The sequence below is a fragment of the Macrotis lagotis genome, chromosome X, assembly GCF_037893015.1.
Source record: "Macrotis lagotis isolate mMagLag1 chromosome X, bilby.v1.9.chrom.fasta, whole genome shotgun sequence".
Classification (NCBI taxonomy): Eukaryota; Metazoa; Chordata; class Mammalia; order Peramelemorphia; family Peramelidae; genus Macrotis; species Macrotis lagotis.
This window is the reverse complement of record NC_133666.1, coordinates 68362397-68389978: the sequence shown is the minus strand read 5'-3', so window position 1 is coordinate 68389978 and position 27582 is coordinate 68362397. Positions and strand designations below refer to the sequence as shown.

At 37.8% G+C, this 27582-nt stretch overlaps 1 protein-coding gene across 1 annotated transcript in view; it reads left to right on the top strand.

Moving 5' to 3' along the window:
* WDR44 (WD repeat domain 44) overlaps window positions 1-27582 on the top strand; it is a 92489-nt gene that overhangs the window by 25020 nt on the left and 39887 nt on the right. Inside the window, exons 2-7 of the mRNA XM_074204935.1 lie at window positions 1684-1717; window positions 10535-10609; window positions 21091-21709; window positions 21917-22047; window positions 23857-23952; window positions 25020-25156. Coding sequence (XP_074061036.1) covers window positions 1684-1717; window positions 10535-10609; window positions 21091-21709; window positions 21917-22047; window positions 23857-23952; window positions 25020-25156 — 1092 coding nt within the window. The remainder of the gene's footprint in view (window positions 1-1683; window positions 1718-10534; window positions 10610-21090; window positions 21710-21916; window positions 22048-23856; window positions 23953-25019; window positions 25157-27582) is intronic.

Sequence of the window (27582 nt, the reverse complement as noted above, 5' to 3'; positions counted from 1 at the left end):
GAACTTTCCTCATCTACCAGCATCTCATTCCCTTCTGCCTTCTCTTCTCAGTGTTTCCTCCTGTGAGAGTGATAAATATTTGAATGTTAGTTTTCTTCCCATTGTTGGTGCCCAAATGTTTTTGCTGATATTCTTCCTGGCTACTGTAGGACAAAGCCAAGGTGGTATGAGCATGGATCTCAGGCTCCTAATTTTTCTTCTTCATCCTGTGACTCTGGACAAATCACTTCCCTTCTCAGGGCCTCCACCCTCTGAAATGAGTGGATTGGATTAACTGATCTCAGAGGTTCCTTGTAACTGAATCTTACACCTTAGAAGCGTAGTGTTCTATTGGAAACGATGGTTTGGTTTTTGGAGCATGACTTGAGTTTATGCTCATGTTTTAGAATGCAAACTCTTGTTTTGGCCTAGTGTTTACATAGGAGACATTTTGAGACTTGTGATAAGAAATGTGTATATTTCTAGAACTGAAGCTGATGATCTCTTCATGAAAACCACATATTTACTGCAAAGAACACTTGTTCATTTTGGGGAGTTGTCCAAAATTATTATGACTTCTTCAGTATTTATACTCCTTAACAGATCATTTTTACACTTTATTAAAGGGTGCTTAGCCTAGAGTTCATGAAATTACTGTTGTTCTTTTACATCTATTTTGAGAACTGTATTTTGTTGTGATTGATTTACCTTATAATCCATACATTTTATTTAATGCTTTTAGGAGCATTATTCAGAGTGGAGATTCATAGATTTCTCTTGATTGCCAAAGGGATCCTTAATATAATGAAGATTATGAACTCAGGCTTTTATAGATGGTTTTATGAATTGCTGAAGCTTAAAAAATGGTGACAGCTGTAGGCCAATCTTGTAGTGATGAAACTCTCATTGGAAGTAAGTCAAAAATTACAGTAGTAGCAGGTTCTAAAAATGGAAGACTAGAAAGGTGATTATATCATAGTCCAGTGAATGGGAGTCAAAAGAAGTAGGTTCAAGCTCTGATTCTTATACTTACTACCTGTCCAAAGAAAAGTTATTTATGACCTTTTTGAACCTAAATTTCCTCATCTGTAAGTTAAGGATGATAATGCTAATCATCTTACAGGATTAAAAACATAAAGTAGTTTCTAAACTTTTGAGCCCTATATAAATATCTTACTGTTACGTCAGCCTGGTAATACCCTATAGATTTACAGTACTAGGACCAACCAGGGGAGTTTGGGAGAGGCTCAAAACTGGCATGACCATGGGGTGATGAGTTTTTCAACCATTCAAATTCTCTAAAGCCTCTTCACCAAGGCAAAGAGTGGGTAGTGATTTTTTTTAGTGATAAGAACCCACACATAGTTGTTACAGGGTAAATAGGTGTTTTAAAGGAGGTCCCTAGTAGATGACCACAGGCAATTGGTGCTGGACCCTGTTTTCTTTAATGTTTTTTATCAGTGACCTAAGATAAAGGTTTAGTTGGCATACTTAAAGCTGGGAGAGAGAGCTAAGACAGTAATTGATGACTGGTATGTAAAAAGAATCTTAGCCATAGAGAATACTGGGTCACGTAGAATAACATGTTGTTGAATATACCATTTTATATTTTGGAGTAGAGTTTTGTGTACAAGCTTCATTAGATATGGCAGAATTTTTTCCCCTGCCCACTTACATCTTTTTTGCTTTTGTTTTTATCAATAGGTCCCCATCAAAGATTGTGTTTCCAGCCATAAAGGTAAGTTGTACTTTGTGTAATATACATGGGCTTCTCCAGGTGTGGTGCTGTGTTGCCCAGGCTTCATTCTTTCCTTTCTGCTTTCTCTAGATCATCCTCTACTCCCTAATAACATTAATATGCCCCACAGTTCTTGGGATGCCACGGATTGCTTTGCAGCATTGTGAAGCAAGCACATCAAAGCATTACATAACTGTCAGCTAGTATAATATTATGTTAATTGTTCATTTATTGTATTGGTCTGGGCCTGGGGTTTCATTAGTGTAAGGAACTCTTAGTGTGGTAGCTTCTTTCCCCAGTGCAGATTGGCAATTTGAGAATAAATCTTGGGGCACTGAAAAGTTCAACTACTTGCCTGTGGTCACATGCTTGGTATAGCTTCTTTATCCAATATACAAAGCTGCCTCTCCAAAAAATATTATTTCTTATTGGATGTAAAAGTCAGTGCTCTAGAAATTTATGAGGCCAAATATATCATGCTAATATAGGGCAGGGATAGAGATTGGACTTGACTTGCTTGGCATGGAAAAATTCCTGGTGATGATAACCTCTTCTACCCCCACCCAATCCAGGGAAAACACCTTCTCTCTAATGTAGAATCTTAATGAGTTTTCAAGTGTGTATCAGGGGCAGGGCCTGAATCGATGGCTTCCTGGCCTTGAGGCTGGCCATTAGAATATAAGCTCTTTGAGGACAAGGGACCATCTTGCATTCCTTTGTATGCTCAGCACTTTGAATTAATAAATATTTGATTGATCTGTCTATAATACACCCAACATAAAGAGTACAAATATGTTTCTAATTTTCCTTACTCATTTTCCTTTGGTTTCTAATTTTTAGTATAAAAGATAGTACCTCAACATATGAAGGAGGACTAAGGGCATTTTTCTGATGGGCTTTTTTGAATATCTTGAATCTAAGTGCTCACCACTACATCTTGGTCACCAGCTACGTTCACCTCTAAGAGATGCTGTGGGGTCTACAGTTGTCTGAACCATGGTTCTTACCCTTGAACAGCTTCAGAATGTTCTCAGGGAGATGGGAGACATACATGGGAGGTGGCAGAACAAGGTTCTGGTATGGGGTCAAAGCAGTAGGTGCCTTAGAAGTTGTGACCTGTAATAACCAGGGCAGACTTGACGGAGGAAGTGGGCTTTGGATTGAGAAGGAAAGGAGAGCTCTCTTGTTTGAGGACCAGTTCATGACCTTTTAAAAAGGATCAAGAGTAGGAAAAGGATCTTTTGGGAGAGAGTGAGTGGACTGGGAGGAGAGGGAGGATTCTGTTTGGAAAGGGATGTTGTGGCCAGATCATGCAGGTCTTGAATGCTGGCCTTAACAATAAAAGCTTTATTCTGTTGGTCATAGGGACCCATTGAAGATTTTTTTTGAGAGATAATAAAAGGAAGATTAATCTGATATCAACATATAGGACAGATTAGAAAGAAGAGAGACTGGTTTTGGGGAGGCCAGTTGAGAGGCTCTTGGTATGTTCATTCACCCTTTGCTTAAGGCCTACCCCCTCCCAAGGCAGTAAGTGTATCTCACATTTGGGTACTGGATGAAGTGAAAGTTTGCAAAAATCTGCCTAAGTCTACCTCTCAGCTACTTCTACCTATTGTTCCTGGTTTTGATCTCTTTTGGGCAGATATCTTTGATTTTTTTTTATTAAAAGTCAAGGGTCATGACAGAAGTAATTGTATTGCTGAAGTAAACTTAAAGACAAAATTTTACAAAAATGGTTCTAGTATTAAGAACCATTAGAGAAAGTGTTAATAGCTAGCTAGGGTTTTTTCCCCCTCCACAAAAAAAGGAAAAATGATTTGTCAAACTCAGTACTAGCTAGCATTTCTGTAATGTTTGAAGGTATGAAGAGTACTTTACAAATATTAATTCATTGTAGACTCATTTGTGTAAATAGGGGCTATTCTCATTTTACAGATAAGGAAACTGAGGCCAGATAGACTAAATGACCTGCCCATGTTCACACAACCAGTGAGTTTCTGAGACAGGATCTGAACTTCAAGTTAATAAAAAAAAATTTAAATCTTTAGGATCAGTTTTATTCAACAGGAAATACTATAATTTCCTACCCATTCACTTTGTTTACTTATCTATAATTTGTATTTATTCATCTCAGCCTTCCAGATGATTGTCAACTCCATGAAGGCAGGGACTGTTTAATTAGTTAAAGGGCAGGTTCCTAAAGTCTTCTGGATAAACTGGGGCCTAGCACCAAGCCAAATGTGCAGCCAGTCGGTTAGTTAGGACTGTTATGTTTTTGGGATGAGGCAACCTTGCCAAGTAGGAAGTAATGAGATCAATGCCTTGGGCTGCAGTCATGGACATTTGGGGGTAATTCAGCTGAAACTTGGATCTAGGTGGAAGAAGAGCCTGAACCTCATGAAAAGTAAGTAGCAAGTTTCAGTGGTATAAGGTATCAAGAAATCATAGTGAGGTGACTGTAATGATAGATAGCATAGCATTTATTAAGTACCTATTATGTGTGTGAGGCACTGGGGCTGACCCTCTTTGACTTTCACAACAACTGGAAGAGTTAGGTGCTGTTATTATGCTCATTTCACAGATGAAGAAACTGAGAGAAACAGAGATTAAGTGAATTTTCTAGGGTCATACAGTTAGTAAAGGTCTCTTCAGGCTGAATTTGAAGCTCTTGTTTTCCTGACTAGTGTCTCATTGAGGTACAGACATACCCCTGGCTTTTGAAGACCATCAATGAAGCATTGACAATTGAGCTTTCAAACTAGAAAATATGGAGTATAGGATTGGTACTAGAGTAGTATACATATTTTGTAATCAAAATTATCCATTTTGCATTTTGTAATGCTTTCTGTCTCTTGTTTGATCATAAACTTCTTCCTTCTCCACAAATCTGACAGATTATTCCTTGTTCCCTTAACTGGTTTATGGTATCACCCTTTGAATCTGAGTCCTGTATCCATTTTGATCTGATCTTGGTATAGAGTGTAAGATGCTGGTCTATGCCTCATTTCTGCCATAGAGTGCACATCTTACAAAGCTTCAATTCCAGGTTGGCCATGGGTAAGGGTTTTTTTTTTTTGGCCATAGCTACTCTCCAACTCAGTTTTATAACCATACAAACAAAAATTGACAGATCCTTTAAGTATTGAAATAAGTTGGAAAGCTAAGCATTTACTACTATGACTAACAATTTTCTTAGAGTTACTTTTCAGAGTATTTTCCATATATTCTCTTATGTAACTGCTCTGGGAAGTGCTCCCAGCAGGCTTTTGCTCTTGTTCCATAATGAATCCCTGACTTAAGGCTCAGTTCCAGTGCCAATTCCCAAAGGACAGGGAGACTTGTATATGTTGTTTTTCTCCAATAGATTGTAAGTGCCTTGAGATCAAGAAGAAACCTTTGGTTGTTTGGTTTTGTCTTGGTCTCTAGCACTTTGTACAGCGCTTGGCATTACTTAGTGTGTAATAAATGCTTATTGGCTGAATTAATTTTAAAGATGAGAAAATTCAGTCTCAGAAAAGTTGAGGGATCTGTCTGACGTCACACATCTAAATGTCAGAGAAGGGATTTATATACATGTAGGCCTCAAAAGCAACTCTCTTCACTATACCAAGCTGCCTCTTCTAGTAACCACTTGCATTCTTGTAGATCAGTAATGTCTACAAAGTGTTCTTGTTAAAAGTCTATGATGTAGGTTGTACGAGTAATAAATGTTTATTGAATTGAATTATTATTATCCTCATTTTACAGATGAAGGAAGAGACTCAGAACAACAAAGCAACTTGCTAAGAGTTTTAGAACTGGTTAATGACAGCCCACCTTTGACCATCTCCTCCCCTGTCTCTTCAGAGACAAACCTAATCCTCATCTATTACATTATATGGGAGAGGCCATGGGTGGGTGGGTGGGGAATCTCTTGTACAATTAGTATTACAATTAACCTATTTCTAAAGTTTAGATTCTAAACCAAAGATCATTATGCATTGGAGAGAATTTGAAGCATATGTAGAATAAATCTGCCTGTTGGGATTCTCTGAAGCAACCTTCCAGATGTCCAAATCATACTGCCTCTCTTAGAACCAGAGAGTTGGAGGTGAACCTAGAGCCCATGATTTTGCCCAGTCACTTAGTTGCTTCAGTAACCATTGACTCAGATACTATCTCACCTTTTAAAGTCTTTGAGAAAGGAGATTTTTGACAAAAGCAATAGGCAGGATCTTTTCCACAGACTGTTTTCTCTAAGATATCTTTCTCATCTTCATTTTGCATAGTTGACAGAAAGGTATGCTAAATAGAAGGTCCTTATTGTACATTACCCATTTGCACATGTTTGCACACACGTCCAACATTTGAGCAAAATATAGTTTATGGGTTCTTTTGCACAGTTGAGTATAGAATTTCATATTACCCCATAGGAAAGTAGGATAGAAAGGAACTAAGCAAAAGGCAGGGGAGTAGGGAGTGGTATGAGAGGTAAGATAGATTAAGAGGCAACATTGAGAAACAAAACACTCTTGAGGAGAGGACAGGGTTAAAAAGAGAAGACTAAAGAAGAGATAATAGGATGGAGGGAAATAGAGTTAGCAATCTTAACTATGAATGTAAATGCTATGAATTCACTCATAACCTTGAAGTGGATAACAAGAATGGATTAGAAACTAGAATCCAACAATATGCTGTTTACAAAAATCATCAGAAGCAGAAAAATATGCACAGAGTTAAAATAAGGGGATAAGAGCAAATCTACTGTTTCAACTGAAATAAAAAAGGCTGGGGTAGCAATTATGATCCTCAGACAAAGCTAAAGCAAAAATAGAAAAGAAATTAATCAAATAAAATAGATTTTGCTTAAAAGGTACCATACAAAATGATTTTTAATATCATTACTGAACATATATGTACCAAATGGCATAGCATCCAAATTCTTGAAGGAAATGTTAAGAGTTGTAAGACGAAATAGACAATGAAACTACAATAAGGCAGTTTATCAGTTTATCTCTCTTAAACCTAGATATAAATCTAACCATAAAATACACAAGAAAAATTAAAGAGATGAAAGGAATTTTAGAAAAATTGGATATGTTAGATCTCTGGAGAATACTGAATGGAAATAGAAAAGAATAAACATTGTTTTTCAACTGTGATCAAGTATTAGAGCATTTAAAACTTCACAAATACAGAAAAGCAGAAATATTAAAGGCATCTTTTTTCTGATCATAATTAGAAAAAAAATTTAAATCCCTAACTAAACAGTAAAATAGAAATCCCAAAATATCAAAGGAGAGATTAATAAAATTGAAAGTGTAAAAAAATCAGACTAATAAGTAAAACTATGAGCTGGTTTTACTAAAATAGTAAGCCATTGATTTATTTTATTTATTGATTAATCAATACATTGCTTTAAAAAAAAGAAAGAACCCCAATTTATCCGTATATAGAATGAAAAAGGTGAATGTATAATCAATGAAGATGAAATTAAAGTATTAAGAGCATTTTTGCCCAACTAGTAGATGCAATTGAGATAAGAACTTAATATTTGCCAAAAATTCCTCAGAAAAGTAGAAAATAGTCTGTCAGTAAGAAACTCGGCAGAGAACTGTCTCACATTATATACCAAAGTAACCTCAAAATAGGTTTAGGCATAAAAGGTTATCTCACTAGCAAATTAATTGAAATAAGAAAAAGAAATAAACTGAGAGATCTATGACCAAACAAAAGATAGTTTTCTGATAGATGAGATCAGTAATTTTGATTATGTAAAATTTAAAATTTTTGCACAAACAAAACTAATGTAGTAAAATGAAAAGAAGCAAGAAATTGGGGGGAAAAAACTTTGCATCAGATTTCTCTGACAAAGGTTTCATTTCTCAAATATAGGAAACTGAGCCAAATTTATAAGAATAAGAACCATTCCCCAATTGATTAAGTCCTCAAGGATATCAATGGGTAATTTTCAGAGAAAGATATCAAAGTTATCATTTTTTTCACATGACTAAAACTATATAGTTTTATCACTAATCATTAGAGAAATACAAATTAATATAACTCCCAGGTACCACCTCATACCTATCAGATTGACTGACATGACAAAAAAGGGAAATGATGAATGCTAGAGAGGACATGGGAAAATAGGTACACTATTAATTGTTGGTCACCATTCTAGGGAGCAATTTGAATTATGTCCCAAAGACTATTAAATCAATCCATCTCTCTGTTACTCTCTGTCGTGTGTGTGTGTGTGTGTGTGTGTGTGTGCACGCGTGCGCAGAAAACATTTATAGCAGTTCTTTTTGTGGTAGCAAAAAGTTGGAAACCAAGGAGATGCACATCATTTGAGGAATAGATAAACAAGTTATGGTATGTGAATGTGATAGAATACTATTGTGCTATAAGAAATGATGAAAGTAAGTTTCAGAAAAAACCTGAAGAGACTAAATGTGAACTGATGTGAAATGAACAAAATCAGAACAATTTACATAATAACAGCAATATTGTAAAGATGATCAGCTATGGAAAAAAAATCTTACTAGCTGATCAGTACAATGACCAACCACAATTCTGGAGGACTCATAGCAAAACATAATATCTACCCCCTGTTAGAGAACTGATAGACTCAGATAATAGATTGAACCATTTTTCTCTTCCCCCTCCCCAATTTGACTAATATAGAAATTTGTTTTGCATGACTTTACATTTGTAATGAGTTTTGTAGTTTTGCTTTCTCAATGGATTGAGAGGTGAAGTGAAGAGAGAATTTGAAACTGAAAATAAAATTGAATTAACAACAGAAAAAGTTTTCACTTAGGACATTTCCCTGCTTTAATAAGATAAAACTTGGATCAGATGTAACTTTGAGATTGGAATGAAATCAGACACTTATAATCTGTGTAACAGTTGAACAAAAATGAAGTTTATTAGCCATAGCAAGGGAAGGACATTCAGAGAAGGGAAGGGATTTTTGCATTGCTGTTAGTCATGGTTCCATCTCTAGTAGACTGGACCAACAGATTACCTAGGAAAATGCAAATAAATGAAGAAGGAATGCTACACGAATAGTGGCATGCATTTCATTTGCCAGCTTATCCACTTGTTTTATCAGTTGATGTATCTTTGGAGAAGGAAATGACAAAACACTGTAGTATCTTTGCAAAGAAAACCCCAAAAGAGGTCACAAAGAGTGGAATGTAACTGAGAGGACTTAACAACAACAAACAATACTGCCACATATATCTTAGGCATATACAAATGGAAAATGAGTTGACTGGAATTAGCTAAGACATTAACCTAGGTTACATTTGGGATAGTAACCCTCTATAATCTAAAACTGCTTTCTTTTGCAAAAGAATCATCCAACACTAGAACCTCAAGAGTCAAAGGTACAATGGACCTGAAGAGTAGTGGAGAACTACATTGTGAATATCAGTAGCCTCTGTATATTGTTATTGATGACTTGAGAAAAAAGTATTATAAGACATTCTCAATAACATGTATGATTAGAAAAGGCATTATCAACAGTAAGCGCTAACATGATTGGCATTGGCTAGAGGATATAATAGGAGTATATAATATAAAGTATATAGTATATAAATGGCTATTTCAGCCATTTATAAGGCATGTTTTTTTTTTTCACTCAGGCCATCTTCTTTACCTCCTCCTTATGGCAAATTTGGATTCTGCCCTAGAAAACACTGGGCTTTTATCCACCCACCTTCCCAACTCCCCTTTATATGTTATCTTCCCTCCATTAGAATATAAGCTCCATGGGTAGCTAGGTGGCACAGTGGATTAGAACACTGGCTTTGGAGTCAGGAGGATGGGAGTTCCAATCTGACCTCAGACACTTGACACTTAACTAGCTGTAACCTTGGGCAAGTCACTTAAGCCTGATTGCCTGGCATCCAGGGCTATCTCCAGTTGTCCTGATCTATATCTGCCCATTGTACCCAGATGGCTCTGAAGTAGAAAGTAAGGCTATTGACTTAGCACATTATCTCCTTACTCAAATCCAATTAATGCACTTGTCATGACCTTACCTCCATGACCTCTTCCAGAATGAAGGACAAAAAAACCCAAAACATCAAGCTCCATAAGGGCAGAGACTGTCTTGTTTATAATTGTTTTCTCAGCATCTATCACAATGCCTGTTTCATGGTACTTAATAAATGCTTGTTCTATTTAATTTCATGTCTGACAAATGTCATGTCTAAAGGAAATCTCTCAGAGTACATTCTAAATAGAATGTGTTATTTCATATTTTTACTTCAGACAACTTTGGACCATGTTGGGATTGCATTGGCTAGATTCTCTGGAGAATTTAGAAAAAGTAAAGGTTATGAATTCCATGGGGTGAGATGGCATGGCTAGGAAAGGATTGGCCTTGATGACAGGATCACTCACACTGATGACTTTAGCTCATAGGTCAGTCACAGCATTGAGTAGGGGCTGCTCTCAAATGCCAAATAGAGCTTTGCATATGGTGACTCATAATTTGAAATCCATTTTAAAGTTAGGATAAAATAGTTTTAATGCTAAAGTTTTTGCTTTGGGTCTTCTATCACCCCAAACACATATCTATTCACACAGACACACATCCCTACTTCCTGAATGGCATATTTGTCTTAAAGGCTACTAAAAATAAAATATAAAAATGTTGGTGTGTAGACTTCTCAAGTTTTAAAAACTTCTATAATTTAACATATAATTCATGGCTTTTAGAAATGAGGCTACCAAGTCTTCTGATCTGTGCCTACTTTAGCCAGTTGTTTTTTTTTAAAGACAGGAGTCTCATTCAGGTTTGTTATTTTTCTTTTTTTTCAGGAAACCGATAGCATTAAACATAAGGTTGGAAATGAGCCCCTTGTTCAAGAGCTGAAACAAGATGTTTCCAAGAAGGTCAGTTAAATTTCACTCAAGATGGCTAACTTTAATAAGAGAATGGTACCCCCCCCCCCCCAACAAAATGTTTCTAATATCATGCTGAGTACAATATGAGCATTTCTAGAATTTGTTGATGTCAAAGGATGTATTTTTCTTAAAAGTGTTGGTCTTTTGGCCATTCTCTTATTTTTTATTATTCAAATCACTTTTGCTTGACACAAGTAGTATTTGTAAAAGTATATGAGTGGGAATGTAGTATGTTACGTTTTGCCTAGACTAACTGGGCCACACTGGGGATTGGGATCATACATAAGTGCAAAAGTGGAGAAGTACCCTAGACCCCTGATGTTTCCCGATTGTCTTCATCAAGTTACTGGGCTTACTCTTGCTCCCTTCTTCAAATACCTCATATCAGAGAGAGTCAAAGACTTGGCTTCTCTTGGGGCGGAAACACTATGGAGAACAAACCACGGGAAGCCTTTGGCAGGGGAAAGAATAAAATAGGAATAAACTGCACCAATACCACACCTGACTAGAACTTGGGTGAGACATGCATGAAATGTCTCACATAGTCCCTGGCCTTCATGCATGTGCATTCTTCTTGAGATCAGGTGTATGTGTATGGGCATATAATGTGGGCCTAGAAGGATATGGACATATGCATTATATCCTATTTGTTTATGATATACACATGTATTTATCTTATGCTCACATGCATGTGTGGTATGTATGTGTATATGATACATACACTAAAGGAATTTTTAAAAAACTGTTCAACATAGCTACTGTGGAAACCAAAGCAGTCTTACCTCAAAAGAGAAATCAGTAAGTAGAGGATTGAATTGTCTGATCAATAACAGATTGCAGGAGCAGCTAGGTGGCACAGTGGATAAAGCACCAGCCCTGGAGTCGAGTATCTGGGTTCAAATCTGGTCTCAGACACTTAATAATTACCTAGCTGTGTGGCCTTGGGCAAGCCACTTAACCCCATTTGCCTTGCAAAAACCTAAAAAAAATAATAGATTGCAACTTTTAAGATGGTCTTAGTCCATGGCTATATGTAAGAACCAGGTGTTTATTTGTCAATTCATTCCACAAATACTTAGTACTTACTATGTCCAAAGTACTGGGTTAGGTACTGGGGGTGTAAAGAAAAAAAATAAAAAGAACTCTTTACCTTGCTATTTGGGGGAGGAGGGAGGGACTTATAGCATTCCTAAATGGCAATAACAACAATAGTAGTAGCTAACACTTAGCTAAAGTTCTAAGATTTGTAAGGCACTTTGCACATAGCCCATTTAATCATCTCAACAATCCTATAAGGTATGTGCTGAGGTTACCCCAATTTCATAGCTTAGGAAACTTGAGGCAAAGGTTCAGTGAGTTGCCTAGGGTCACACATCAAGGAGCTGTCAGAGACAAGACTTGAATTTGAGTTTTCCTGACTACAAGTCCAACTTTCTACCCACTCTGCCATCCAGTTTCCTCATTTTAATGAAAAATAAATGAGATTTAAGCTCTCCCCATAAGAAGTTGTGCTTGACTTGAATCTTGAAGGAAAAGAAGAATTTAACAAGAGAGGAGTGAAGAAGGAATAGAAGACAGTCTCTGTGCTAAAGAACCAAGAAGCGCTATGGAAAATTGCTCTCAGGGAACCCAAAAGTCCACTAGTTGTGGACATGGTAGCAGTGGGAGAGGAATATGGGCCACTTTTATGGTCCGTCAAGATCAAAGGAGAAGGGAGAACTTTCTGTCTTAACCTTCCTTTAGATCTACTACCCAGTGCACTCTTTTGAGTCTTGAGAGAATTCTTGAGGTAAATAATGTCTTAGTCATTAGCTCTCTGGCTTCAGTTTTTTCCCCCTTAAATAAACTGATTTTTAAAAAAAGGTTGGGGAGAAAGAAGATAAATTTGTAGGGAAATAAAAAACTAAAGTTTAAGGCCCAGATATTGAGGTAGATGATGAAATGCTAGGAGTTGAAATCCAAAGGGGAAAATGAGAGAAGTTGGATGACTTTCATTCCCAGCCCCTTGCTTGAGCCCATTCCATGAAGGGAATTGGAGAGGGTGTGGATAGAGGTAGCAAGGCACAAAGCTGGCTTCAGCTTTAGAAATGTAACCCCTCTACCCCAAAAAGAGGATTCTTAAGTTAGGGGTCAGAGTTAAAGAGTAACCCAAAGTCCATTGGTTGGCCTGCAAGGCTGTGTGTGTGACAGGGTAGCCATGGGAGAGGAATATGGCCCACTGTTATAGTCTTTCAGTATCAAAGGAAGAGGGAGGAGTTTCTGTCCAGATCATTCCTCAGGAACCTAGACTTCACACTTAGTTCTTCACAGGAGTGGGAGAAGCTATACACTTAATTGCCTCAGGGCAATTAAGTATTCAAGGCTAAAACTCAGCCCCTTCTGCCTTTTTGTTTTTGCTCAGCTGTTTCAATCATGTCTGACTCTTTGAGGCTCCATTTGATGTTTTCTTGGCAGAGATACTGGAATGGTTTGTCATTTCCTTTTCCAACTCATTTTAGAGATGATGAAACGACTTGCCCAGGATCACACAACTAGGAAATACCTGAGGCTAGATTTAAATTCGGAGTCTTCCTGACTCCAGTTCTAACACTTTGTCCATTGCATCATAACCCTTCTGGCTAGTCAGTGATTATTTGGTCAGTTCTTCTGCCTCATCCCCCCACCTTCAGGAAGGGAATCCAGTCTACCAGGCCCTTCTGGATAGAAGGTGGCACAGAAAAAAGGTCAATGAAGAGAACTCTGGGAAGAGGAACTCCCTTCCCCTATTCAGGACCCAGAATTAGGTAGGGGGTAAAGCCCAAGGAGATCAAGATACAAATTTTACATTAAACTATGGTACTTTAAGAATGGGGAGGGTTCCCACCCAAGATTACAATTATTTATTACAATCATAATTCTCTACTTCAAGTCTATTTACATCTCCACCCAAATTCTTTGGTCTTGGAGCTATACAGCTAAGAGAAACAAAACTCAGGGGAAAAAATTGAGCAAGCAAAAACCAGAGATATTGTAACAGAGAAGTCTTTTTAACAGGGGTCCTATAATTAGGAAAAAAGTAGAAAGTCTATAAGGGGCAAGAATTATACTTTATGGGGGGCGGCTAGGTGGCGTAGTGGATAAAGCACCAGCTTTGGAGTCAGGAGTACCTGGGTTCAAATCCGGTCTCAGACACTTAATTACCTAGCTGTGTGGCCTTGGGCAAGCCACTTAACCCCATTTGCCTTGCAAAAACCTAAAAAATATATATACATATACTTTATGATCCTAAGCCAGTATAAAAATCTTTTACAAGAACATGGGTTCCAATATGGCAGATTCCTTGATGCATGCCACACAAGTTGTAAACAAAAGTTCTGAAAAAGCATTTTAAAACTGCACATGTCCAAAAAGTAATTTGCAACCATTATTTTCTCTTTTACCTTTGGCCATGATTAGAATGAACAAAAATTTTAGTTGAGGAATGGACCTCTCCTTTAAAGCCATTAAATATGCCAATAGGTATTATCCTGATCGACTGACTCACTCTCAAACTTAATTATGATGCACCTGGAATGATCATGGCAATTTGCTATTACAGAGCAGAGAGGGACATGAGGACATAAAGTCCTACAGATAATATTTTTCAATGGGCCAGGTGAGAGAATTTTAAAAGAATCCTACCCTAGTTGAGGCTAGCGTTGTTTTTTCAAAGGTCACTTTTATCAAACCTAAATGGCTTCATTGGGATATTTTCTATTTTATCATACCTGATGTTAGGTAGATCAATATGTTGTAATATAGCTATTACCTATAACCAGAGCCTCAGGTGGCTTGAGCACTAAGGAGAAACAAGAGTGTGCCAGGCTGTAATTTGGTATAAGAGATCCAGGAAAAAGATCATAATTCAGTTGTTGCTCATGTAGCTCAGAACAGTGCTGTAAATGAAATGCAATAAACAGATTTTGAGATGTAAAAATAATCCTAATTCATATTTTTTATTAAACTAACTTTTTGCAATGAACCCATTTAGTTATTAACTAGGTTTAAAATAACTAAACATCTCTTTCTGGCTAGGAATTTGCCCATCATCTCCCTACTTCTCATATAACAATAGGCTAGAGATTGCCACAGAGAAAATCTCAATTATCATTATTATTTTATCTTCCTCATGTACTACTAGCCATCTCAGAATACAGATTAGTTTCGGAATTCTTTTTCTTTTTTTAGGTTTTTTGTAAGGCAATGGGGTTAAGTGGCTTGCCCAAGGCCACACAGTTAGGTAATTATTAAGTGTCTGAGACCGGATTTGAACCCAGGTACTCCTGACTCCAGGGCAGGTTGCTCTATCCACTGCGCCACCTAGCTGCCCCCAGAATTGTTTAAAACCATTAGACCATCCCTTCAAAACAATCACATGTTAATGCCAGGCTTTAACATCACAGTATTCAAATAGCTTACGTGTTCACAGGAGAACCCAACACTGAGTATTTCTTTGAAGTTACAAAAGAACATCACATAACTGATAAATACATATACATATATTCCCTTCCATAAACATATGATGAGACAAAGATTACAACTTTGTTCCTTTACCAAAGACTTTGTGAGATTGTTGACTATGTATATTAGTTTAACATCAAAATAAATCAGATTACAAAATTTAGTACAATATCTCTTCCCCAAAAGAAATCAGTCGATTATATATGATTCAGTGTTCTCAAATTCCTTGAAATACAATTTATCCCAATTATATTTTCCTTGTTAACACACACAAATTCTCAAGACTTGCTACAAAACTTAAATGACTAAATTACTCACATTTAACTCTTAGATAGTTTCTTTTTAAAAATAAGGTGGTCACATTTTCCTCTATCAAAGGCCCTCCTGCCCTCTTTTCACAGCTTATTGAGGGCAGGGAGTTAGCTCACAGATGAGATGATTTCACAAACTTTGCCACTTAGAAATTTTCAAATGGTCTAAGTAGATAGGCTCAGATCCCAACTTCATTAATTTCTCAAAATTAGAACTTTTTAAGCAATTAAACTCAAAACCCAAACTAAAAAGAGTAAAATTTAACTCAAGTAACTGTAACTTTTTCAGATCTGAATTACACACACACACACACACACACACACACACACACACACACACACAGGACTTTAGACACAGACAGAACTCTTTTTTATCAAATTTTCCAAGCTGAGATGATACCCTGGCCAGTACCCAGAAAACAGAAACATTTTCCCACCGCTCCAGGCCAGTAGAGAGATGTGAAAATGTCCCATTGATATTTAAATACACATGTACACACATATACACACATATATTTATATTTTTTGAATGTACTAAAACCAGTCAAAAAATAATTTTTAGAATCAATCAGAATTTGTTGAGTAATCTCTTATATATTCATTTTGAAATAGCCAACCAGTAGTTAAAATTGAATGCATTCTTAAGTGACTTTATTTAAAGATGAAATCTGAATTTCCTAGTCTCAGAAAGTTTTCCCCCTTTTTTCCTTAACTAATTGACCATGAGGCTTCCCAATCATTCTTCCCATTTCCCCTTTCCTCTCCCTTTCTCAGTCCAGCTAAATGGGGCTTGGAATAAACACCTGTAGCCTAAGAAAAAATGTGGTTATTGCCTAACCCCACCTCCTCCCCAAACCAGGAAGGTATGGGGGTCCCCTGTTTTCTAAACCAAGTTTTTTTTTGGGGGGGGGTCTTACCCTTCCTGCACTGAAGCATGAAGTCCATCTGAGATGTAGGTTTGAATTTCAAAGTTCTGAAATGGGTTTCCCTTCTCCCTCCCCCCACCCTGCAGAGGGTGGGGGCAGCAGAGAATGAGAGAAAGCTTTTCAAAGAGAAACAAAGAAAGAATACCACCCAAGGATAATTTCCAGGAGCTCAGATGTTTTACTTTTGTCAAATCTAATTCCTTCCAAGGAGCAGGCACACAGCTGGGGGAGGAGTATTGGTATTGAATTTCCCCCCCATATCATATCAATTTATAGGTAGGTAAACATGTCAATTGGACATACACTGAACGTCCTTCCTTAACAACCCTGACTCACGGTGGGGCATAAACCAAACAACACCGGCCAGTCTGAAAACAGGGCAGTCCACCAGGGCTACTGCCAAATACCACATGGAGTTAGCTTTGCTGACAACCCACAAACTCAACCTTTTCCCATTTTCCAGAAAAAAAGTAAACACAGAAGGAGGGCTAGAGGTCCATTAATTTTCCTACTTTTTCTAAAAATGTAAGATCTAAAAAAGCAGGGGGGAGGTGCTCATCTACATAGCTCAATCCAGTTTCCCAATCTGGGCAGAGAATCCCTTTGTTGGTCGCAAAAATGTAGCCACTGGCTACTTGGGTTCAATTCTGCCTATGAAGAATCATTCATTATTCAGACTGGGAAAGCATGGATGGAAATAAAACAAAAATTTACTAATAAGGTTACAAAGACATAAGAAGGGCTAGAGAGAGAGAGAAAGAGAGAGTTAAAGGAACAGCCAAACAGCCTTGACTGGGCCATGGTATCAGTAAGGATCAGTAAGAAGACAAGATTTTTACAGTGTAAACAGATTACAAAATTTGTTTTCAATTACAATATTTCCTATGCCCATAATTCCCTGCATCAATGTCAAGGCCTGTCTCTTACATCTAAATGTTGACTTGGTCTGTATCAATATTACCTGGTCAACTTTGTATAATAGCACTAATAAGTTCCTTCATCTGGGTCAACAAATCACAACATAAAAGACATTTTGGTTGAGAAGAGAGCAATCCTATAGCTATTTGTCAACATTCCCTCTCCAGTTGAAGTAGGATTTTTATCGATAGGAATTTGAAGCAAATATTATAACTTATGTAGAACTATTGTAGCTGCTGGCTGGTTGGGTTCGGTTCTGCCTATGAGAAATCATTATTCAGACTCGGGAAAGCATGGGTGGAAATAAATCAACAGTTTATTTTTATTATTATTATTATTATTATTATTATTATTATTATTATTATTATTATTATTATGTTTTTACAAGGCAGTGGGGTTAAGTGGCTTGCCCAAGGCCACACAGTTAGGTAATTATTTTATTAAGTGTCTGAGGTCGGATTTGAACTCAGGGACTCCTGACTCCAGGGCCAGTGCTCTATCCACTGCACCTCCTAGCTGCCCCAAAACAACAGTTTATTAAAAAGGTTACAAGACATAAGGAAGGCCTAGAGAGAGAGAGAGATAAAAGAACAGCAAGCAGCCTTTTTCTGGGCCATGGTCAGAGAAGACTGAACCAGCCCTGAACTGGAGTCCAGCTCAGGTTTTTTACGTCTTGTTTCTCATCTGGAGGGTAAAAGGTGAATTTCCTTCCCCTATACTCAACCCAGAATTAGGTAGAGGGTAAAGCCTAAAGATTACAATTATTTCTGCTACAATCATAATTCTCTGCTTCAAGTCAATTTACATCTCAAGAGTTCTTTCTGTTACATTCAAATTCTCTTTATTTTCCCCAGCATCAACCCCAAAACATCTCCACCCAAGTTCTACTTTCACAATTCTCTTTCCCTTTCCCCTGCATCAAAGGAAGGAACAAGCTCTCCAAGAGGATAAACTTAGTGGCATCCTCAGCATTTGTTCTGCAAGTGTTCTGCAAGGCTTGATCACAAAACTAATTAAAATATATTTCAAAAACTAAATGACACATTGTAGGATTAGAAGTTATTACAAGAATTTAGAGCAGGAAGAGTTCTAGATAAGTTTCATAGAGGGACAGCCAGAGTTGGACCTTAAAGGTTAAATTGGATTTGATTTAGAGGAGAGAGAACAGCATTCTCTATGGTTTGGAAGCAGGAATGAGCTTCAGGGATTGTGTTTGAGAGAATGGAGATGTCCATTCCTATATGGAAGTAGAAAAACATTCATGTCTGAATGAGAATTCTTTATTTGCTCTGGTAAACATTGGGGTACTAGTGGTGATTCTTGAAAGTGACATGATGAAAGCAGTCTTTGAAGCAGATTCATCGTACTTGAGTCATACTGGATATAATGGTCATTGTTCAGTCCCAGAGCCGCAAGGGACCCTAGCACCACACTTGTCTATGATGATGTACAAGGAGTACCAGAAGCTCCTGAAGAAGCTCTTGTAATGAGACAGGCAGCCAGTGCTAAAGCCTTAACTACAAAGCTAGTGGTAGGAATCAAAAGCAGGGTGCATGATAGAGACATTTCAAATAGATTTGGTGTCTCGATATGGATGACAGAGAGAAGGAAGAATCAAAGCAAACTTCCACATTTCTGAGAGAATTGGCAAATTGAATTGAATGTTTATTGGATACGTATTTTATACTGGGCAAACAGAGAATTGAGCAAGAGAAGTCAGTTACTGTTTGTGGGTGGGGGAAATGATGAATTTCATTGGAATGTTTTTAGTTTAAAAGGGAATGTCTGATAAAGCTATAGAAAAACAGAACTTCACTGACTCCCTCCAGAAAGAGTAGCCCTTAAGAGAGGGATTTGAAAGATAAGAACTAAAGCTATGTACAAGGGGAAGCTCTCAAAGAAATGGTGTGAAGAAGAGCAGATTAAGCATGTGGATAGAAGGAGAATCAGGACAGGGCAGTGTCATGGAAGTGAAGGGAAGTGGTTTGTCAGCCCAATATCTTCCTTATGCTCAAGCCCCTGATAGGTGATCTTTGGCAATTGCATTTGGGAATGACTTTCATTCTTATAATATTCCACTCCTACTTAGCTCCTAATAAAGAAGGGCAGTTGAATAGAGCATTGGATTCAGCACGAACAGAAAATTGGGCAAAGGGCAGTCTGGGAGACAGGAGGGAACTAATAGAGAAAGACAGAATGGTATCTGGGCCATGTTTCCTAACACTGACTGACCAGACCTTGTTATTTCAGAAACAATTTTTGTTGTTGGGAAGCAGTAGGCATTCTGGAGTCAGAAATGGGAGCTAAAATAGTAAAGTCAGAGAACACCATGGGGAAAGAGGAAAAGGAAGACAGGGCAAGCTTAATATCATCACTTCACTTCCCTACACCTCAGTTTCCTTCTCTGTAAAATGAAGGGGTCAAACCAGTGAAAAGGGTTATCAGGAAAGCTGGAGGCAAGATCATTTGCTTAAAGGTATGTTGGGGTATACTTAAGCCCTTGACGAAGATAGAGAAAGCTTAGAAATGGAATTGGGCATTTGCTATCACCCTTCCTCCAAGGGAGGGCTAATGAGATTGGAGAGCAGTGCTGAGTACCCAGAGTATGTTGTGGAAATTAGCAGAAATTTGCACCAGGCCCAATGAGCACAATTCAGTGAAGTGCTCCAAAACACCACTGTGGGCCAGGAGTGGGCTAAGAGAGCTGGTAGAAATTGCCATTTGGTAGAACTAAGTGATTTAGAAAGGAGAGTGTCACAGTGAAGGAATTATTGAACCATCTGATTGTGTTGTTCTGGCTAGACCAGAGACACATCTTCTCCACACACACACACACACACACACACACACGTCATGTTCAGTCTGTACATGGAGCCTCTTATTCAGAAGCTTGGGGTTGGGTGTCTTTATCCATGGAACAGAAGAATTTGGTGGACAAGTTTCTGGCTGGACTTGAATGACTATAGATCTTCTCTTGGTTGTAATAAAGTGCTCCTGTTCTTCAAACTTGGGTATAGACTCTGGGCTTCCTTGTTCTTTCACTTTTACTGTTTTGAGAAGGGTTGCTGAGCCAGATCTGGCTTGGAATCTTTCTGGTCCCTTGTAGGATTCCTACCCTCTCCTTAGGTGGCATCTCAGTGAACAGAACACTGGACAGACTTGGAAACAAGAAGACCTAAGGTCAAATTTGTGTTGAGACACTTACTTAACTCTGTGACCCTGGGCAAGTCATTCAATATTCTCATCTGTTAAAGGGAAGAATAATAACATCTACCTCCCAGAGATGTTGTGAAGAATCAATGGATTTATTTTTCTCTATCTAATCTGTGTCTTGCTTTGCTAACCTGAAAGAGCTGTATCAATGGCCAATAATATTATTAATAATGAGCCAAATCTTCCGACTGTAAAGCCAAGTCCAGGACATGCAGTGACTAGGCCAGGCTCACACAACTCTGCTTCCTTGGCTGTGGGTTCAACCTGCTGGATGACTATGGGCAATTCTGACCTCAGTTCCCTCACTTATAAAATGAAGATAATACTTTGTGAGCACAATGCTTTGTAAACATTAAACCACTATATAAATGCCAGTTATTATTAATATTATTAAGGTTCAAGTGGGTGTTTGGACACCTGATTAAGTGGGCTAATAAATTTCTAAAGAGTTATTTCAACTAATATGCAAATGAACTGAAAGGTCCAGCTTAGCTAGAATGCTTGGCCTGAGCATTAATTTCTAAGGTTCAGTAAACTCTTTTGTTGGCACATGGATAATCTGAACTGACTTAGAAGTTCAATGAATAGCTTCATAAAAGTCTCCACTTTTCTCTTTCCTTAGATTATTGACAGTATTATTGAAGAGAGCCAGAAGGCCCAGCAGCAGCTTGAAGATGAACCTTTGGATTCCACAGGAAAAGAACATTCTGATTCAGAATCCACTATGTGTACTGTGTCTGTTGGAGCAGACCTTCTAAGTAATATTCCTGGACTCTTAGCCTCAGATCAGGTGTCACAAGATGTTAAAAAAAGAGAAAAACAGAGTGAATTTAAGGAAATCAATCCTCCTTATGAAGGTTCTTCTGAACAGCAAGTGAGTGAACCTTCTCAGACAACAGAAAAAAATTCAACTGATGAGAATAGTGCTATGGAAACAGAAGAAAATGTAACCCAAAATGAAGAACTAAAACACACTGGCATTTTAGAACGTGTCCCATCAGACTTATTCCCTCCCAAAGATGTAGCCGCAGCAGTTGAAACAGCTCCTGTTAAACCACCAAGGCATACACCTGTGGAGCCAGATATTGTGGCGAGTACTAAAAAACCTGTCCCAGCTCGGCCTCCTCCCCCAACTCATCTCCCTCCACCTAGACCACCCCCTCCTGCCCGACCCGCTCCTCCACCCCGGAAAAAGAAAAGTGAGTCAGATATGGAGACCCCAAAACCAGCCGAGCTAGAAGGTAAGTATATTTTATATACTTCACTAGGAAGCCTCTCAGGCCGGAGCTTCAAACCATATAGATTGATAGACATACTAGTTAATCTGGATGTTCAATTTCATGTTATATTAAGTAGAGAAAACTGAAAATTTCTGTTCTAATGTTGCTGCTGGAGTGGTTAATGGGAATGATGTGGGTGTTTTCTCCCTAATGCCGAGTCTCTTGTAGTTCCTAGAGAGAATTTCGAATCTGGTAGTGCCTTGACACCCAGTACGACTTCTGAATGCCAGCCTAAGGATGCACAGCCTTCCCTTGATTTGGCGAGTGCCACCAGTGGAAATAAAATTGTTACTGACCAGGTGAGTGCATTCTGATTTACTGAGGCAAGAAGTGGTGATCACTTCTCCACAACTAGACTGGAGGCAGAAGAGCCTGACTTGGTACTTTCTTTTGACCTCCCATGCAGAAAGTTAAAGGGAGAGTTCTAGGTTACCCAAAGGAAAGGAAGCTTTGGAAACAATTTAAATTTAGGTAACTATTGTGTTTTCATCAGAACACACTGACCTTGTAGAACAGTGCTATGGAAACATGAGCAGGTTTCCCTAACTCTTAGAAGGAGTTATCCTGAAGCTCAGGCATAGCAACATCGAACGCTTACCAGCTACTTAAGCCTGCGAAAGAAAGACACTTCAAATCCTTCTTCGTGCCCTTCCATGCCCCGTGCCCCCCCCCCCCCCCCCCCCCGCCGGCAACTTACTTTATTCCTTTATCTAACCTTGTCTTAAACATCAGAGAGACCTGAAAAGTTTAGCACATGTTGAGAAATCACTCAAGGAAAATTGTCCTTTCCAGTGACTCCTCCCCCAAATAGAATTCTCCATTTAAGAATTAGCGTTCAGAAAAATTGACCACATGCTGACCATATCTGGCCTTGTGTGTCTCTTTCTATCCTTCAGCTTTGCCAAGCCTTTGAGGTCAGGATTGTTACTACATTGACCAGAGTTCTGATGGCTCTCAGGGCTCTTTGTCTTTGTTATTGTAGTCATTGTGTAAATTGTGTTCCTACTTCTGCGTTTTTAGTGTCACATCTGTTGACAAGTCTTTCCAGGTTTCTCTGAACCTTTCATATTTGTTGGGTTTTGTCTCAACCAGTGAGTGTGGTGAACTGGAAAGAAAGTTCCCAGTTACAAAGATTTTGGTTTAGAAGGGCTTTTCCTCCTGTCTTTGACCTTCTTTGTCTCTATGTCTGATATTGGAATTGCTGGAAGATAATTAGGGACTTCCTTATATATTTCCAAATTCTTTGTCAGAATGGTTGAACTCAATAATTTAGACATATGTACATCTGTCTTCCAACAGCCAACATTTACCTTATCATCTGATATTATATTTGCCAATCATCTGATGGAGATGAGATGAAAACCAAGCTTTATTTAAAATTTCTTTCATTATTAATGTTGGAAGGCATTTTTTCCTTATGTTTGTTGGAAGCTTGGCTTTCTCTTCTCTTGAGAACTGCCTATTTTTATCCTTACACCCTTCATCTATTGGAGAATGGCTCCTCTTCTTAGATTTCATCTCATGCTTTCTTCATACCATCCCCACCCAGCTGGCAGCCTTAGTGTCACTGTAGGGATGATGAAAAGAAGACTGAAAATGCCTCACATTCCTGACCCAGTTCTGTCCAAATAGAGGTTATTTTTACAATATATTTTCAAACATTAAAACCTAACTATTGGCTAGTGGGGGCATGCTCAGAGTATGCCAAATGTGAATGTCTAAAAAGCCCCCAACAGGTGGTAGAGTTGTAATAGAAGAATGTTTGCCTGCTCCAGCTTCCCTTTTAGGGTTGTTCAGCAGCCGTCTTCTTTCTGTCTCTTCCCTTAGTCCATGTAGAGGGTTACAGCTCTATTTGGGTGGGTCCAAATACATCACATTTCTTTATTGTCAAGGTTAGAGAAACAGCTACTTGGTGGGTAATGGAGGGATCAGTAGGAACACTCTTCAGCATGCTAGGAGTATAAAGTCACTAAAATGGATATTTTCCATTTTAATAGACTCCATTATCAGAAATATTGAAGCTCTACACAGATGTGTGTGGTAATGGCTAATTGAAAGTTGTCTGAAATTGTCTATTGAATTTGCTTTTTATAAACTTACAATTTCAGGAAAATGGAAAAACACCTGATGGACAGACAGGCACAGGCGAGGCGATGGGTCCTCAGAGGCCAAGGTCCAACTCTGGAAGAGAACTCACCGATGAGGTAATGGTCGCAATGGATATTTTTTGTAGTGGTTAAAAGCATCAAAATGTAACATCAACCTTCAAGATTATTTCAAGGACATCTCTTGTAACTTTCCTTTGATTATTTAACGTAAGGGGAAAATATAAACCAAATAGCTTTATGTCCATAGATGCATCACTTAAAGCTGTGTTGTCTCAGTTTCCTCATTTGTAAATTGAGAGTAATAATTAGCGAGGGTCTAATGAGATCATATTTGTAATGTGCTGGGACATAGTGAGTAAAAAAAAAAGATTGTGGTGATCCATTCTTTTCAAAAGTCAGTATCATCTAATAGTGTTGATAATGTAGGAAAAAGCAAGACCCCAAGTTTATCAGAAGGTCAGCTTAGTTCTAAAGTTAAGTACCCAAAATAATACAAGCATATATTTTTGTCCATCCCACAAGGCAGCTTGCAGTGTGTACATGCTTTGTTTTTGAGTGCTTTCATCCAAAATAGAAAGGAATGAACTGATCTGAGAAATTGGAGAAGAGTAAGCAGAACTAGAATAGGGAGCCTGGGGTTGGCATGAAGCCATGGTGGGTATAGTCTTGAACAGAGAGTCAGGGAAATGGAGAAGAGGAGAGAGGATGGACTAGCAGTGGAGGAGCAGAGGAGCTGTAAGTCAGAAACTCTTGTCACTATAAAAAAGTGAGACATCAACATTTTTGCTATACATGGAATATAGGAAGAAAGGCTCTCCATCTTTGATTCTCTCCATAGACTGGTTGATGCATTCTTTTTAGTACTGTTATTATGAGGTGACAATTCTGACATTATTTATTACAGCATGTTATGTGATTGCTTCCCTCCTTGGAGGCATCATTATTATACTATGAACATGACTCAGTGTTCATTGCTTTTACTCCCTAAGTCAGTCCCTATCTCCTGAGTGTTTTTAGGCAATATATTCAGGCTGTCTTCCATTTTAAAGTATACAACATTGGATGTCCCTGAATGTCCTTTCTGAAAGAATTCTTCTGAAAGATTCAAGCAGAAATAGGGAAATTAGTAATGATCTGGTACTAAGGATTCTTCTTGCCTTTAGGAAATTTTGGCCAGTGTAATGATTAAGAACCTTGATACAGGAGAAGAGATACCTTTGAGCCTTGCGGAAGAAAAATTACCTACAGGTATAAATCCGCTCACTCTGCACATTATGAGAAGAACCAAGGAATATGTAAGGTATGACTTACCGTGATTCTTTGTCATGTGTATGAGAAAAATTTCCCTTTTTTACTACTTCTTTTTCTGAACTGAATTCTGAAAAACACCACAAACATTAGTTTGTAAAGAAGAACCAAAAAAAGATCATAGATGAAACTATGACTTTCCATTACATAATTTATTTTTAGAAAGTGTTTTTTAAATTTAACAGGGATGTAACACAATGGCCCTATTCATTCCAAAGAAATTCTCAGGATGGCCTAAGACTGTCACCTTGAGTTTCCTACAAGAATATTTTTTTATGTTTTGTTTTGTTTTTTTTTTTGTAAGGCAAATGGGGTTAAGTGGCTTGCCAAAGGCCACACAGCTAGGTAATTATTAAGTGTCTGAGACCGGATTTGAACCCAGGTACTCCTGACTCCAGGGCCGGTGCTTTATCCACTGCGCCACCTAGCCACCTCATCCTACAAGAATATTTTTAAAAATTTGTATTATCAGGTAGGAAGCTGTCCACAAAGTTAGCCTCAGATTGGAGAACTGGAAAAATTGGAACAATAAGTTGATCACACACACCTTTATTAAGCACTAATGATATGGGCAAGGTACAGGGCAATCTGAGATGGATGCCTATGCTTTGATGGTTGGGATAGTACACTGCTGGATTTTCATATTTAATTTGCTAATTTTTAAAAAAAAATTTTAATTGCTTTCTCTTGTTTTTGCACAACCTAAAATTCCCCCCCTTATTTCTCTTCTTGACGCCTGGAGAGCTATCACTGTAAAAAAGGTTTTTCTTTTTTGTTCATTTCATTAAATATTTCTCAATTACATGTAAATTTTTTTAACATTTTTTTTAATTTTGAGTTTCAGATTTTCTCTCCACCTTTCCTCAAGCCATTGAGAAAGCAAGCGATATGATATCAGTTATAAATGTGAAGTCATAGGAAACATTTCCCTATCAACGATGTCACAGAAGAAGACACACACACACACACACACACACACACACACACACACACACAAAAGAAAAATAAAGTAAAAAAAAATCCTTTACTTTGTATTCATACCCCCTCAGTTCTCTCTCTGAAAGTGGATAGTATTTTTCATCATCAGTCCTGGATCATTGTTTTTCTGAGAATAGCTAAATCATTCACAGTTGATCACCATACAATTTTACTGTTATCATGTACAGTATTTTTCCTGGCTCTGATTACTTTACTTTGTATCAGTTCATATAAGTCTTCTGAAAGTATCATGCCCATCATTTCTTATATTGCAATAGTATTCCATCACAATCATATTCCACAACTTGTTAAGCCATTCCCCAATTAATGCGCATTCCCTAAACCATCCCTTATAGTAAATAATTTTTTAAAAAGAAAAAAAGAATTTTTTAGCAAACCCAGTGAATACATAGAAAAAATATGGTGATATATTTTTATATGTGTGTATATGTATATGTGTGTGTGTGTGTGTATGTGTGTGTGTGTGTTTATATTATTCCTGAAAATATATTTCACATTCCTTAGGTTTTTTTTTTTTATTTTGCACAATCAGGGGCAGCTAGGTGGCGCAGTGGATAAAGCACCAGCCCTGGAGTCAGGAGTACCTGGGTTCAAATCCGGTCTCAGACACTTAATTACCTAGCCGTGTGGCCTTGGGCAAGCCACTTAATCCCATTTGCCTTGCAAAAAAAAAAACCTAAAAAAAACCCCTAAATTTTGCACAATTAGTATAACTGGAACTAAACTGTAGTCCATCTATTTTGTCAACATCTTTTTTTTAATCAAAATGTATAAGATAGCTTGATTTGAGTTGGAAGAAATTTATTATAAACATTTTTAATATAAATGCAATTATTTCAAAGTATAAACATATATATATGTATGTATTTCCTTGTAAAAAGATGACCTTTTAGAAAAGTATCCTCCTGTTCTTGAATTAATTAATGCATGAAGTCCATGGAAAGGAATCTCCGAGTCATTTTTGGTTTAGGTCTGATTTCCTAAACTGGAAAAGAATTGTTAGGTACTGAGATACTAACACAATGTCAGTAGTCTCTTGCACTAGGAGGATTGCAATTCCAGTGGAGCCAGTGTACTCCTCTTGGGGATTTTACTTCAAGATCCATTGGCTATCTGAAAAACAGTGTATGTAAATATATGAACTTTTTACATTAGGAATAATTTGTGATCACAAGAATGGGGGAGCAGGGAGAGTGTAAAAGTCATCAGGGAAATGTCTGGTCAGAGCATGTGGTAAAGAGGGGTATCCACTAGACAGCCCGTGTGCTAGGAGAAACCTCCTTCTTCTCTGCCACTTACCACCTTTGGGACTCTGGCAAGTCACAGCTTCACTCAATCTGATTTGTCCACATTTAGAAAATCCATATGACAAGGCTGTTGTGAAGTAAAGCACTTGGTAAAACTTAAGGTGCTCCAGAA